Source organism: Grus americana, chromosome Z (genome assembly GCF_028858705.1).
Source record: "Grus americana isolate bGruAme1 chromosome Z, bGruAme1.mat, whole genome shotgun sequence".
NCBI classification, from domain to species: Eukaryota; Metazoa; Chordata; class Aves; order Gruiformes; family Gruidae; genus Grus; species Grus americana.
The window spans coordinates 53,806,374-53,820,069 of NC_072891.1; the positions used below are offsets into that span (position 1 = coordinate 53,806,374).

A 13,696-nucleotide genomic window follows, 5' to 3' on the forward strand; every position below is an offset into this window, starting at 1 on the left:
CAATAGATCTTCCAGCCTATGCTAATCTTCCAGCAGGTGCTGATCTTCCAGCATCAGGAGTAATCTTTTAATATTATTTGCATAGTGCTGAAATTAAAGAACTGCATTTATCATTTCTCGGTTGAAGGAGACACATTACACTTGACAGCAACAGAATTAGAAGTTGAAGTTTATCTAATTTTATTTACTGTATACAAGATGCTGGATCAGATTAAAGATGCACTTTCCAACCATTCCTTGGTAAAATTCAAACTTCACTTTTAAGGTCTTGTTGGTATCAACTCCTTGTGAATTGCTGTCACTTAGGCTGAATTTTATACCTTCCTGCATGAAGGTAAATAAATGTAGATCAAATTTTCTTTGAAGCTGCTGGCATCTTTCTTCAGACAGGAAACTTCCCAGGGTAGAACTTAATTCAGCACCTGAGTTTTAAGTATTTAACATTCTGATCAGATGAATTTTGTGGCATTCCTAGTGGGGCATAGGAATGCTGGTGAGAGATTGGTCTTTTCTATAAGAGCAGGTGTTGAGGTGCCACCCCTGAAACTAGAGCTTGACAGTGCAAGCAGCATCCTTTGCAGCCACCCAGGAACTGATGATGATGGCTCAACAACCCCCACCATGGGTGAAGCAGCCTGGGCTGAACAGTCAGTACAGCCTCATTTACTGGGGGCTTGGAGCAAGTATTGGGACCATATAGCAGATTGCACTGCCACAAGTTTTGGCTGCTTATCTACTCACTCTTCCTCCTCCCATTGCAAGCAACTATGTCCCAGTATCTGCACTCTGAATACTTGTGTGTCTATACTGAGGTCACATCTACATGCCACAGCTGAGCACGTGCAATGCACAGACCTGTGATCTACTTCCTCCTCGGCCCTTTGCTTTCCTATGTTGTTTTCAGTCATTCCCCACCCCCAGTTCAGAGACTCCTGTGGTGCACGTCTCCTCTTCCCCTTTTCTCCAGCTCCAAGATGACAACAGCAAGGTAGATTACTTCCTCCTGCTTCAAGTTGTGGATCACCCACTGTCATGGGGTAGCAGTTCAAAACCAGCAGAGGCAGAGCCTGTGGATTCCTGGAGGGGGAAAGCAGGCAGCAGTGCCCCAGCTTGAAACAGGAGCAGCTGCACAGCACTTTCCCCAGCAGAGCTCAGGGAGATGACCTGGGTGCCTCTGCTGCTCTTCCAGCCCCACAGACAGCTGTGAGCCCTGCCTCAGGCATCATCAGCTCTATGAATTCAGACACCCAAAAGCAGCCCCTTTTCTGCAGCATTCACATACAAAATACACAAAAAGATGCAAAATGTGTGGCACAGGTTTGGTTAAAACAACCCTGTGCAGTACAAGTGTGAAATGGTTACGAACATAATCTTCTGCCAGCAGATGGCAATCAAAGCAAAGAAACATAATTACTTCTGATAAATAATTCCACTAGCAGTTATATGCATTTTATTCAAGCAAGCAATGCAGCTGCCACCCACCCTGAGGCGTGCATGGGAGAGGGCTGAGTGCTCCTCACCCCACAGCTCCTGCCCCCTCCTCCTCAGCAAGGAGAGCAGCTGCCTTTCCTCCTGGCAGAGCTGTGCCGGCCACAGCCCGGCCTGCCATTGGAAGGGCTGGCTCAGGGCAGCCACCTCCCCATCACCTCCCTCTCCTGGCAGGATGGAGAGGATTACCACAACCCCCAGGCCAGGACAGGCTGAGAGGAGCTGCCTGCGTTAGGAAAAGCAGAGCACGGAACAGAGTCCCTTCTGCCTCTGCCCCTTCACTGAATTCCTAAGAAGAGCTGATAGTCCTAGGAAATCCTGAAACACCCTTTTTTTACATCTGGAAATGGTAACCAATTGCAGCTCAAGGCTCCTTGGGAGGTGTGCTCCTCATGATGCCCCCCACACAGGAGAAGTAGAGGTGTGAAAGCAGCCTGTGCCTTGCACACATGGGGAAGCAGCTGCAGCAGGTGGGCACAGAAGCAGATGAGCACATGCAGTATTCTGCACAGTGTTGCTGCTGCCGCCTTCTTTTATCCCCCATTTGCTCTTCCTAGTTTGTTTGCCCTGCTTGATACTGAACTTCAGGCCATCCTTTAACACATTCTGCCTACCTGTTGTAATTACTTACTGACACCTGCCAGCTTGACACTGCAGGATTTCAGTCTGCTGTGGATTGTACTCCTAACTCAATCTTTCCAAATAGATGCCAGAGTAGCCAGAGGCTTTATACATGGCAAAGAAAGATGCAACTCACTAACATTATCCTTTTTTGCTGCAGCAGTAAGGGATTGGAAGTAGGTATCAATACATTTTTCAGCAGTTTTGCACATTAAGAGTAAGCAGATTAACAGCAGTAGTGGCATGTGCTGTATGGGACAGAAGGAGAAAGATTATTTGGTCAGAAAATGCTAGAAAACCTATCTTAATATTCAGTTCTCATAAACCCATCAGACTATTCAAAGTAGTAAGCAGAATATGAAAAACATTACCAATGCCAAAGGCCCTTCCCTGACAGAACTTTGCTTTGCTTGCTTCTCAGCTGCTGATGCTTCTTTCCCATCCCATGCTTATCCCACCCATACTCCTTTAGTCATGCCCACCCGTTCTACCATGTTCTGTTTCCCACCCTTCTCCCTGGGGATCCCCTGTGGTAATGCTATACTGCTATGCTTTTATTTTTTTTAAAGAAACTCTCAATGTCACCAAGTGGCTTGTTCCCAACTGCAAAAGACCCTGCTTCCTCCACTCTTGTTTGAAAGCATGGAGTCCAAAGATGCTTCTGGGCACCTAGTTAGCACTATCCCAGCAGCGACTCCCCCCTTTTCCAGCATTCCCTCAGAGATTCCCCACATCTGCAGTCCTTCATCACCATATGTCCCACTCCCCCACCCTCCCTACAGGCTGCTCATTCCTCCCTCCTGCCTCAGTCTTGTCCCCTTGTTCCTGCTCCCTTTGATTCCCGTCACACATCTATACGAGAGCTTCCCTTGGGCACAGGATGGCATTGTGTTGCACCAAGTCCTCTACAAGAACCCCTCTCAGCCTGACACAGGCAGCAGTTTAAGCAATTCAGCTGCCAAACCACAGAGCACACTGCAGGGACTCTTCTCCAACCAAAGAGACACTTCTGAAGAGATACTTGGTTTCTAAGAGGTTCAGTCAACCTCAACATACTAATGAGAACCATTTCTCTAACACTTGCATCTTGTTCTGAAAGAGGCAGTGGAAATACTTTGGGAATTCAGGTCATTTCCCCCTTGCTAAAGAAAGAAACACGCGAAGTTGTTTTGTTTGTTTTAATTGATCACTGGTTAAGTTGTAATACATTTCAAAGCAAAATATTCTGTTCAAGGACATTGTGCCAAACATTAAATCTACTTTTAAACAAGGCTTAATTTGACTATATTACCTTTATATACATACAGGTATAATTTTCATTTCACTAGTAGCAAAATTACTCAGTACATTGCATTTCCTGAAAGATGGCAAAAAATAGGACTTGAATATCTGTTCTGTCCTTCCACACATCCCAAACCAGAAAAGTCACAGGTATAGAAAGTCTAATCACAACTACAGGTAAATACAATAAGGACCTCAGAGCAAGTGAAGTCCTTACCAGAAATGAGAATCACTTCTAGAAGTCTACATTGCAAATATACAGTACATTCCACTAAAGACAGTTCTGGGAGTTCTCACAATGCCTCTTAATCCTCTTTTGGTAATAAAAGTTTCTATGATAATGTATCCTTCATAAAAATGATTGAATTTGTATTTTTGGAGCATATGTTGGAAACGTAATGCAGTCTAAACTGCAGTCTACAAGCAGCTCACCCAAACAGAGAGCAAGCAAGCATTGCAAGATTCATCAAGATGAGAACCACAGCTCAGCTGAGTCACCCTGTAGTCCTAGTTACTGGGCATCTGGTAGCTAGAGGTACCCTGCACCAGGGACAGACTCAAGGGGTGGGAAATTATACATTCCTTCTACAGCTTTCACGGGTCAATCACCTGCAAGTTCTTGACAGAAAGTGTCAACTGACTGAAAGCACAGGCAACTGTACAAGACTAATTTGAACTTATTTACAAAGCACTCGTTATATTGCAATTGTTAAGACAATTAAGGACACTGCTAAGGAACAAGGTTTCTACATGTATGCGACCCCTGAAACATTCCTGCATTCCAGCCAATGACTACACAAAGATACAGCCACTGCTGGGGAAACACTGGCCTTGGGAAGCGGAACGGTGCACGTAGCCCAGCATTCCCAACAGCAGCTCAGATTTCAGTTAGGCTCAAACTCTGCTTTGGTTTGTCCAAAACATGATTCCTGTGCATGCAGCTTTGAGATGTAGTCTGCATTCAGGAAGGAACTGTTATTCTGTGCTTGGCAAGACAACATTGGAGGAACTTTCTAGAATTAGCAAGAAAATGGAGGTAAACAAGGCCTTTTTCTTGAGCACTAGTTACCCTCACAGGTGCCAGGCCAAGGACTTTGCCACTGTTCCAAGGAAGTGTACTTCAGCAAGTACAGAATGGAAAACCTACAACAATGCTGATGAAGGAAGGTACGATTGATTAGCAATCTGAACTTGGTACCCAAGTGACAACACAGAGGAACTTTTCCTCCCAGGCTTGATGTCTGGGAATCACTACCCACTAACAATATTGAGCATAACTCTATAATTTAATATGTATGTAAGTGCTTAACTGCTTATTTCCTTTCTCTTCCCTGCTGTTAAGTTCAAGGAAATCTGACAGCACCAGATAACACCAAACAAGCATGCCCACGGTTAAAGACATCAACTAATTTCCCCCAGCATGGTCAAAACACATCACTCTCCTCCATTTGGCATGTTCTAGCCACATAGACTCTTAACACCAATTCTTCTTACAGAAAGTTAAGTTGCCTGACTCTCCAGATCTAACAGCACTGTAACATAAGCAACTTAATTCAGAAATAACTAGTGGAAACCTGCCCTATCATTTTATAAGCCCTGCTTTATAGCAACTTCTGCAAAAAGAAGTCACGCACTTGGTACTGCCGCTTGTCTATAGCCAGTCAGTAGCACTTCTAAAAGGGCTGGAAAAGCTGGCTACAAACTGTGTTCTTTCTACTAGTCTAGACCTGGTTTTATCAGAGGTAGGTAGGAATAAGTTAATGAAGAGATAATTGTAAAACATTTGAGATGTAGGTTAGATTCTGGATGTGCTTCTCTACTCTTCCCTTAATCTATGTTGCATTGTTTTTCTTTGCTCTTGCAATAACTATGTCAAGCTACTCACTTTTAAGAGCTGGATCCTGGTAGGCTGCAAAGGCAGCATGGTATTAGTCAGTTGCCATTAACAGACAAAGGAACAACAGAGATTCATGGCAAGAGTCAAGCAGATGCTTCACAACAGAACTTCAAGTGCCACATGTGAAGTCTGATAGACACATCAACCTACTGGCAACACACACCTCAACCTCAAGCTTTGCAGTCAGCAGAAGCAGATATAAAGTCTAACTTTCAGGACATGATTTCACTTCAACATTTCAAAATTTAACTGTGCAATAATAAGCATGAATGGAAAATATACATTTTAAGCCTAGAGAGAATTCACAGTATCCAATCAAGTCTAAGCTTAATCAATTTTTCTGTAGCCTATTCTAAAACCTTTTCAGCTTGTGGACATTGAGACTGTAACTACAGTAATAGCTTGAGTGTAGCCCTATCCCATACAGCAGACAACCAATTAATGAAATAGAGCATGAGAAAAGGTTGAAAAGCCCTCATTCCCAGTTTTTTTTACCATTTTTTATTACTGTTTTTTAGGATGAATCAAAACAGAACTTCTGGACTTTTCCTTCCAAATGACCCTTTCCTTTAAAGCAACATTAAGACTCAATATGTTTATATAAAATTTACTTTAACTTCCTTCTTCCCAGATTCCTGTAACTAAAAAAATGTAATATAGAAGCCTTACACTATGAAACACATGTAGTAGTCCTTGTGCTGCTTTATCTTCTAAAGAAAACAAAACTTTAGTTCACTATGTTCATCACGTGAATTTTTAAAGTTTGCTTATGTAGCCTTACTGAAATCCAACTTTTGCACATTCTTGTATGCTTTGTTGCATTTGTTGTTAAATGAACAAAACAAAACAGTTTCATTGTCAAGATTTGAGAGTTTACCAAATTGAGCCTTTCCTAGATTCCTAGCACCAAAATTCAACTACATAGAAAGGAGCACAATAGAGGAATCAGACAGTTCCCACACTTTGGACCAGAGTTGAGTAAGCCATAAAATAAGTTGAGGGGTCTTGGCAGCCTGACTGAAGTTTCAATAACTTTCAAATGGCTTTTGGAAGAATCCACAGCCAAACTTCATGATTTTCCATAATTTTAAAAAGGGGGAATCAATTTCAACAGATCTTCAGTTCCAGATAACATGAATGCAAGTGTTTTTCCCTGCTCACTTGAAATCACATAAAAAGTTCTTCTCCACTGTTAAAGAAAGTTTTGCAAACAAGAGCAGACAAATAGAAATGTAGACATAATCCAGAAAATGCTACCAAACACACAAAGTAGAGAGGAAGATATTTTCCTCCCAGTTTTCAGTTTTAATTTTTTTATACACATATTTCAAGAACAGAGCAATTAAAAGTGTGTGTCTCAAAATTAAGTTGCCTGTATGTGCTGAATGGAATATGGGTTTTTAAAGTAGTTCTTCCTTACTAAAAGCAGCTCCCTCAGAAATGCTTTCTCTCTCAGCTGTATATAGGAGTATAGTTGATGACAGTCATTAAGTATCTGTGTACGTCTTTCTAAACCTATTGCTAGATATCATTTGCCCTGGAACTGTAAAAAAAACATGCAGGTCTCCAACAAACCTATCCTACCAGCAGAAGCCTTTAATTCCATGGATGCAGACTATGAACACAAAGAATTAGCAGTGTCCCAAGGAAAAAAGATTAGCTCTTACTCTAAATCAGACAGCAGGTTACCTGTTTTTATGAAGAAATCTACTGATATTTAAAAATGCTTCAAAGCAGTAACTGAAATACAACTGCAGCTATGAATAACATATAGCCTTCCTGATCCGTAACTGATCCTGGCTTCCATCTTAAAAAAAATCACAGTAGCTAAATATATGTGAATATATACAAACAAAACCTTTTATCAGAGGTTAGTTAATAAGTAACTGTGTTAGATCTGAGCTTAGAGACTATACACTGCAACCTGTGGTCACAAGTCTCTAAACCCTTCAGCTCACAAACTAGTGTGGCAGTGGAAAACCTCACCCACCACACTGTTCCGGTGGCATCAGAATCTCAAGTTTTCTGTTCACATGTTGCTCAGCTGAACAGTTACCTCTGATAAAGGTACAGCATCCCCCTCAGTTAAGCATGCAAAAATGTATAAAATAGCAAGATGATCAAAATATCCCCTTGAATGCCGAACCATACTGTTTCAAGAGAGTGCTGCCAAAGCTTTAATACCACAACACTAGTTTTCAACATTTTCAAACTTAATAACAAAATGCAATTTTCATATTACACAGAGTATAACAGTCACGGGTCATTTGCATTCATTCACCTCAGTACCAGTGAAAAACTGCCTTCTGAATAGGGATGAGAAAACACGGCAAGTTTTGTTATCAAGGTGTGTCTCCACTCATCTTGCACTAGCCAGTGCACAGAGAGTAGGTGAGCAGAAATGCAAGTCTACCAATACACCCCATGTTTTCACATACACCGATGTCATGCATCTCAAAAATACAGAAGTTCAGACATGCAGCGAAATGTGTTAAAGCACTTTAAATGCTCTCCAGATGGTAACGAGTAATGCAGTCCTTACTCAGACAAATCAGAGCAAAATGTTTTGTGCTTACACTTCAAGTTTCATAATAACATTATTTCTATCAGAGTATCTGAAGTCCAATGGAAGGAATGTTTCACTGGAAATGGAAGTAAAATACACCATTTAAAGAACTAGGAAAATAAGCACTGGTCAGAGTACTGCCTTCCACAGGTTCATAATAAATAACAAAACAGCAGGAACATGCAGACCTTAAAGTCAGATTTGTTTCTAGATTTATGCTATGTAAAAAAGTTAAAAATCAAGAACAACCCTGGCTGACTTGCCCACATTTGGGGTCTTTTTGGCTAACAACTGTTAATTTATTGTAAGGAGCACAGGTATTGTCAGAAAATATTATTTACAGAATGATTATCAGATGGATTACATAAAATACAGATGAAAATATACACCTTCAGGTTTGAGATAAGTCAAGCAAATTGACTGCTGGTAACTAAAGCACTTTGAATAAGGCAACAGGCACTAAACATCAAAATTGAATTACGAAACTACTGAAAGTAACAGACAAATTAGGGAAGGTAGGAGTAAAGCAGAGACCAATGAAATTGGAATGATTAATAATTAATACTAGTATACCAGAAATCACAGAGCTTCATTAAAATTCTATTTCACTTCATTCTATTTTCATATATAAAACTGAAAGGACACCTTTACTTCCAGACTCTGATTTCTTCAAGTACTGAGCAGCTGTTTTCTTAATGCATCTATGTAATGCTTTGTACTCTACATATTACAAAATATATCACCACATTTAAGTGCACGATTAGAAACTGTGCTGAAATTATGGAAGAGCTTCATAAATCATAGGTGCAATAAAGTCACAACAACGCTCAGGTCCAGTTTTTAGAAGTAGTTCTGTAAGAAGTGAAGTTTTAGAAAAGAGACTTGGATCCCTGGTTTTCAAACTCTGACCATGCATCATTTAATTCCATGAAGATCATTTTGGCATACTGCTCGTAAGGTTGTCCTGTGGCCTGAAAACAACCAGAACATGTTAGAAGCATAAAAATATTAGGAATTATGTGACTTGGGGGAAGATCTCACCCATTTTATATTTACTATCTTACTCAACAACTTTAGATTGCTATGTGAATTTAATTTTGCAGACACACAGCCCTCTCCGATCTTATCCAAAGTTTGCCACAAGTATTCTAAACAAATCCTTGCTTTCCTTATATTACTTCAAACTTCTAGTGCAATTCGTCAATAACTGAAATGTAGCTAAAAACAGTTTTTCAAGCTGTTCTTTTCATAAATAGTTTTAGTTAGTATTAATGATCAAATCTGGTCATTTTTGGACCTGCTTCCGACAGACCTCAGAGTAGTGTACAAGAATAAAATGTAAGCACTGTTTAAGACAACTCCTTTTGGATGGCATTTCCTGGAGAAAAGTCTGTTGCTGATTGTGAACGATGTTAAGATTCAACATTAATGACATAGCACTTCCTGTGTGTTTTCCTCCAAACTCAAATGGAGATAGTTTGCTCCTGATTCCCTGCCTATTTCACAGCAGCCCTGCCTCTAGGCCAACCTAATGCCAGTGGTTAGTAAAGATCCAGTCCCACAAGATGAGTGATTTTAACAGGTTCTTTCTAACACGAAAGGAAAGCCCCAGAGCCTTCTCCAAGTATCCTTCTTCTCCTGCTACTTAGCTTATGCCAGCTGCATTACTTTATAGACCTTTTTAGGGACTGCTTTAACTCAAAGTGGCAGAAAAGAAACCAAGAAAGAAAAAAAATGCCTCAAAAAGACCCATGTTCTGATACTGATGCACTACGGGGCTTACAGAAAGCACCAAGACACTACCACAAAGGTGGAGGAAACCACATGAGAACAGCAAAGGACAGGGAGAAGAACAGGGAGAAGAAAAGAACAAACAGTGTCTTGTTTCTCTGTTATGGATACAAGACAACAGAACTTAGACTACTGCTCACTGAACCACCAGTGAAGGCAAGCCTGGAAATTCAAATTGGGTATATTTCAATGCTTGTCTTTATATTTAAAGACTCAGAACAAGAAATTACCTTCATACACTGGGAGACTAAAACAGCAATGGAATGTATTAAATATTTTCAAAGACAACTGGAATGTCATATTCATCAAGTAGTTTTCAACTGCTAATGTGTTTACTTAGTAAAGTTTACTTTTTCTAGTTCCTAGTAAAGTTGTTTGGTAAAGGGGGTTCAGCAGGTTTTCCCCACCAGTTTTGCTGTGGCAGCCTCTAAGTTTTCATATACTGGTGACTAGTCCTAAAAGACCTGACTTATCAGCTGGTAGAAATAAACCACGTTCTACTAATCAGCACTAAACCTGCCAGAAGTCAGTCAGAACCCAGCATAACTGAGACTCTGGTGCTCGGTACAACTTTCATGAGATCTTTCATTTGTTAACATTTGTCTGTTGGATTCTGTGCTGCATCAGGATGACAAGAAAAGTCCTGTGCTACCTGAATGCAGTAGGACATCACATTCAGAAGACAATGGAAGCAAAGTAAAGAACATCTAGTGTGCTGATCAAGAGGCGAGGCTGCAGCATCTGTCAGTGGCTAGTATGGTGTGGCAAAAGTAGTTTGTATTCCTTCTAAAGGAAGGATCAGAGGAACACACTCACCTTATCTGGATGAACTACAAGCACTGCTTTCCTGTAGTACTTCTTTACTTGTTCAGGAGTTACTAGATCTGCCATGCTGACTGGTTTCCACTTATTTTCCCCTTCCCAAAGCACTGTGTGAAGAGTGGATATTAATGCTCTGATATTTCTCTCCTTTCCTTCAATCCATTCAAGAATCTGGGAAAAACAGAAAATATAGAACTGAATGCAGCACAGTAAGCATTCTCCATCTAAAGACATAACCTTTACTCTGTACAGGACAAGACCAAGACCCAAATTCAGTTGTCCTGGTGCATTCACTCCCCCAGGTCCAACTGTCATACTACATTCTTCTTTCTGCTGCCCAAAAGTGGCATTTGCCACTAGGGAGTTGCTCATTTTTAGTAGTTTATTGCAGAAATTCAGTCATTGCAAGAGGAACTGTCAAGATAGTTACGTATATCCCCATGAAAGTGGATTAGAACAGCAATATTCAACCCACTGATATAGTGATACAGTGTCTTCATTAAACACTATGTAATATGAAAATCTGCCGTCTATCAGCAAGTATGCTAAATAAAAATGTGTATTTATTTCCATATATGGTGATTTGTCTTAAAAGCTACCCATGCAAGCTGTGCACACTCTCTTCAGGTAATACACTTTGTGAAAACAAGTTTGAGCATCCCACCAAAGTTTTTCTAAGTCTTCTAAAGCACCATAAAGACTACAAAACTGAAAGAACCTTAATATGTGATGTTATCAATGAGTAATACATCAAAAAAATCTTAAGAGCTAATCAGGTAACACCCCACAGACTAATTCTGTGGCCTATCTCCAGAACTGCATCTTTCAGTAATTTCTTATAACAGCAGTAGCATTTATTAACCAGTAAATGCAAGTAAGCAGTCACCCTGAAGACAGTTATTCTCACATGCCTGTTTTTTAAAGCGTAGTTTTGTATTAGTCAAATTCATTTTTTCTAAGGGGACCCTTGGGAACATGAGAGAGAAAACTGCTCTGGCTTTCAAGAAATGGACTCTGACAAGAAAACAGGTTCTTAAATTCTCCAAGTTTAGCTAAATGAAACAGGATCTTGCATTCCATCCTCACACTTTTTGTGCTATTGTCACTGCAGCTTCATTGCCAATTGATTCTTGTCCATGCTAATTAACTTCTACATCATATGATTTAAATACAGATAAAATTTCACTCTATCAGTTTACTCTGTTAGTCATTGTATCCTTCTGCTCTATTATCAGCAGTTCTAAGCATAAGCTTAGATTTACACAAATCAAAATCACTGTTAAACAAACCTTCAGTTTCAATGGGTCCATATCTTTAGACATTTCTTGTTTTCTCATCTCAGCAATGGTCTTTGGTCCCTTTTTATCAGATTTAGCTGAAAACCCTTGATTAGATAAAAGATCCTCAAAGTCATTTTCTGAAACTTTTGGCTTTTGACCTAAGAAAGGAGAAAAATATTAAATGAAAAGTTACATAGAATACATTAATGGGGGAAATCTATTGCACTTAGATACACCTGCATGACATTTCTCCCTACCATGATAAATATCCCTCAGAGGCTAACTCCATAAGACTAACAGAACGATAGGAATAAAAGGGATTGCTTTCAATCCAGTGGAATGGATAGTCTCATGTGCATATGTGACTAAATACTTGGATATCGTCTTTTTAAAAAATGGATTAGGTTCAAGGCAGCACACATCTATGTATTCATGATTTTGGAAATGGTTTCATTTTTCCACTACTAAGTAATTCTAACTGCTGTGCAGCAGTTTTTCAAGTGACCATATATTCAATACTCTCATCAAAAGTATGTAATCAATATTTTAGTATGTTGAAACTTATGCAGAATAAAGAAGGAATAAAATATCAACATGAGTAGTCATTATAGAACCAAAAAATTCTAGAGAATTACAGAATAACCGAATTCTGAAGAGGCCTCCGGATATCATATAGTCCAATCCCCACTCAAAACAGGGACTTCTAGATAAATTTCTCAGGTCCTTGCCCAGTTGAGGTCCACCTGTTTTCAAGGATGAGGATTCACAACATCCCTTGTCCTGTTTCAGCATTTCATCATGCTAATTGAAATTTTTTTCCCTGTTCTCAAAGCAGACTTTCCTGTGCTGCAGGTTATGCCCACTGCTTCTCCATCCTGTCACCTCTTTCCAGATACAGATCAACAGAATCTTTTCAACTTACAGAAGTACCTGCGGTTCACTTACATGCCAATTAAAGGGAGGCATAATCCTAATACCAACACACCTGGGAAAATAAAATTTTCCAAGAAGGTTAATGTAGAAGGGCCCCTGCCCAACCCTATACCTCTAGGTTTGCCTATTCAGTTGGAACATCTTAAGGTTCCAAGACTGATTGCAAGTCTGGTTCCAAGAACAATTCCACCTGCTCCTGTCCCCATCCCTGTTTGAAACAGAAGAATTTCATCTATGTTTCTTAAGGCTAGCTACTATTCTTCAGCTAGGAAAAATGTTGCGTCCTTTTACCTGTGTATCGCAAGTGGACTAGCATGAAGCAATGTTATCAACCATCTCTCTCTGCATAGATCAAATTTACCTAACCCAGTGATATAAGACCAGTACCCATGTGGGTCATGAACATAGCCTTGAGACTTTGTGCCCAAATTTGCAAGTCTTTGGGCTATGGTAAGCTCGTCTCTGTGATATTCTAGTGTAGCTTTGCAAAAACAGGACACCAGATTTGCCAAGCTCTTTTCAGATTTCTACAGCCTAAACATAAATAAAAAGATGAAGGCACAAGAGTTTCTGCAGCTAACAGAACATCTCACTAACTTCATACAGGCCATTATAAATAATGCCTTCAGAAAACTTACCAAAGCTTGGGGTTCTGACTCCTCTTTCTTCTCGTCCTCCAATAACACTGAAGTTTACTGTGTAATTAGGTTTAGCTGCTGTGCTGGATTTAGTCTGGGACTGCCATGAAGTACTTTGTGGTTTTGTGGATTTCTGCCACTGATTTCCTGACTTCTGAGATGGAGTCATCTTCTGACCAAAGCCACTACTCGGGAGTCCACCACTGGAGGAACCTAACAATAAATACTAAATTAGGTGACAGATATGAAGCTGAACAACTGTTTCATACAAGTAAGACAGTTTGGTCTTGACATCTAAACACATAGTTTACAGTGATACCACTATACAAGAGAAAGTGTAACAGAAAAGACTGTGTAAAATGAAGAGTCTCATTAACAA

General features: G+C 40.1%; 1 protein-coding gene across 3 annotated transcripts in view; it reads right to left on the reverse strand.

Annotated features, from left to right (window-relative positions):
* Window positions 1-3,273: 3,273 nt before the first annotated feature.
* The window catches only part of GAK (cyclin G associated kinase), a 75,080-nt gene continuing 64,657 nt past the window's right edge, over window positions 3,274-13,696 (reverse strand). For all 3 annotated transcript variants that reach the window (XM_054809292.1, XM_054809291.1, XM_054809293.1), the window contains 4 exons: window positions 13,318-13,530; window positions 11,756-11,904; window positions 10,461-10,637; window positions 3,274-8,824 (listed from right to left, as the gene is read on the reverse strand). In XM_054809292.1, the coding sequence (XP_054665267.1) occupies window positions 8,723-8,824; window positions 10,461-10,637; window positions 11,756-11,904; window positions 13,318-13,530 (641 nt within the window). In that variant the 3' untranslated portion in view covers window positions 3,274-8,722. The remainder of the gene's footprint in view (window positions 8,825-10,460; window positions 10,638-11,755; window positions 11,905-13,317; window positions 13,531-13,696) is intronic.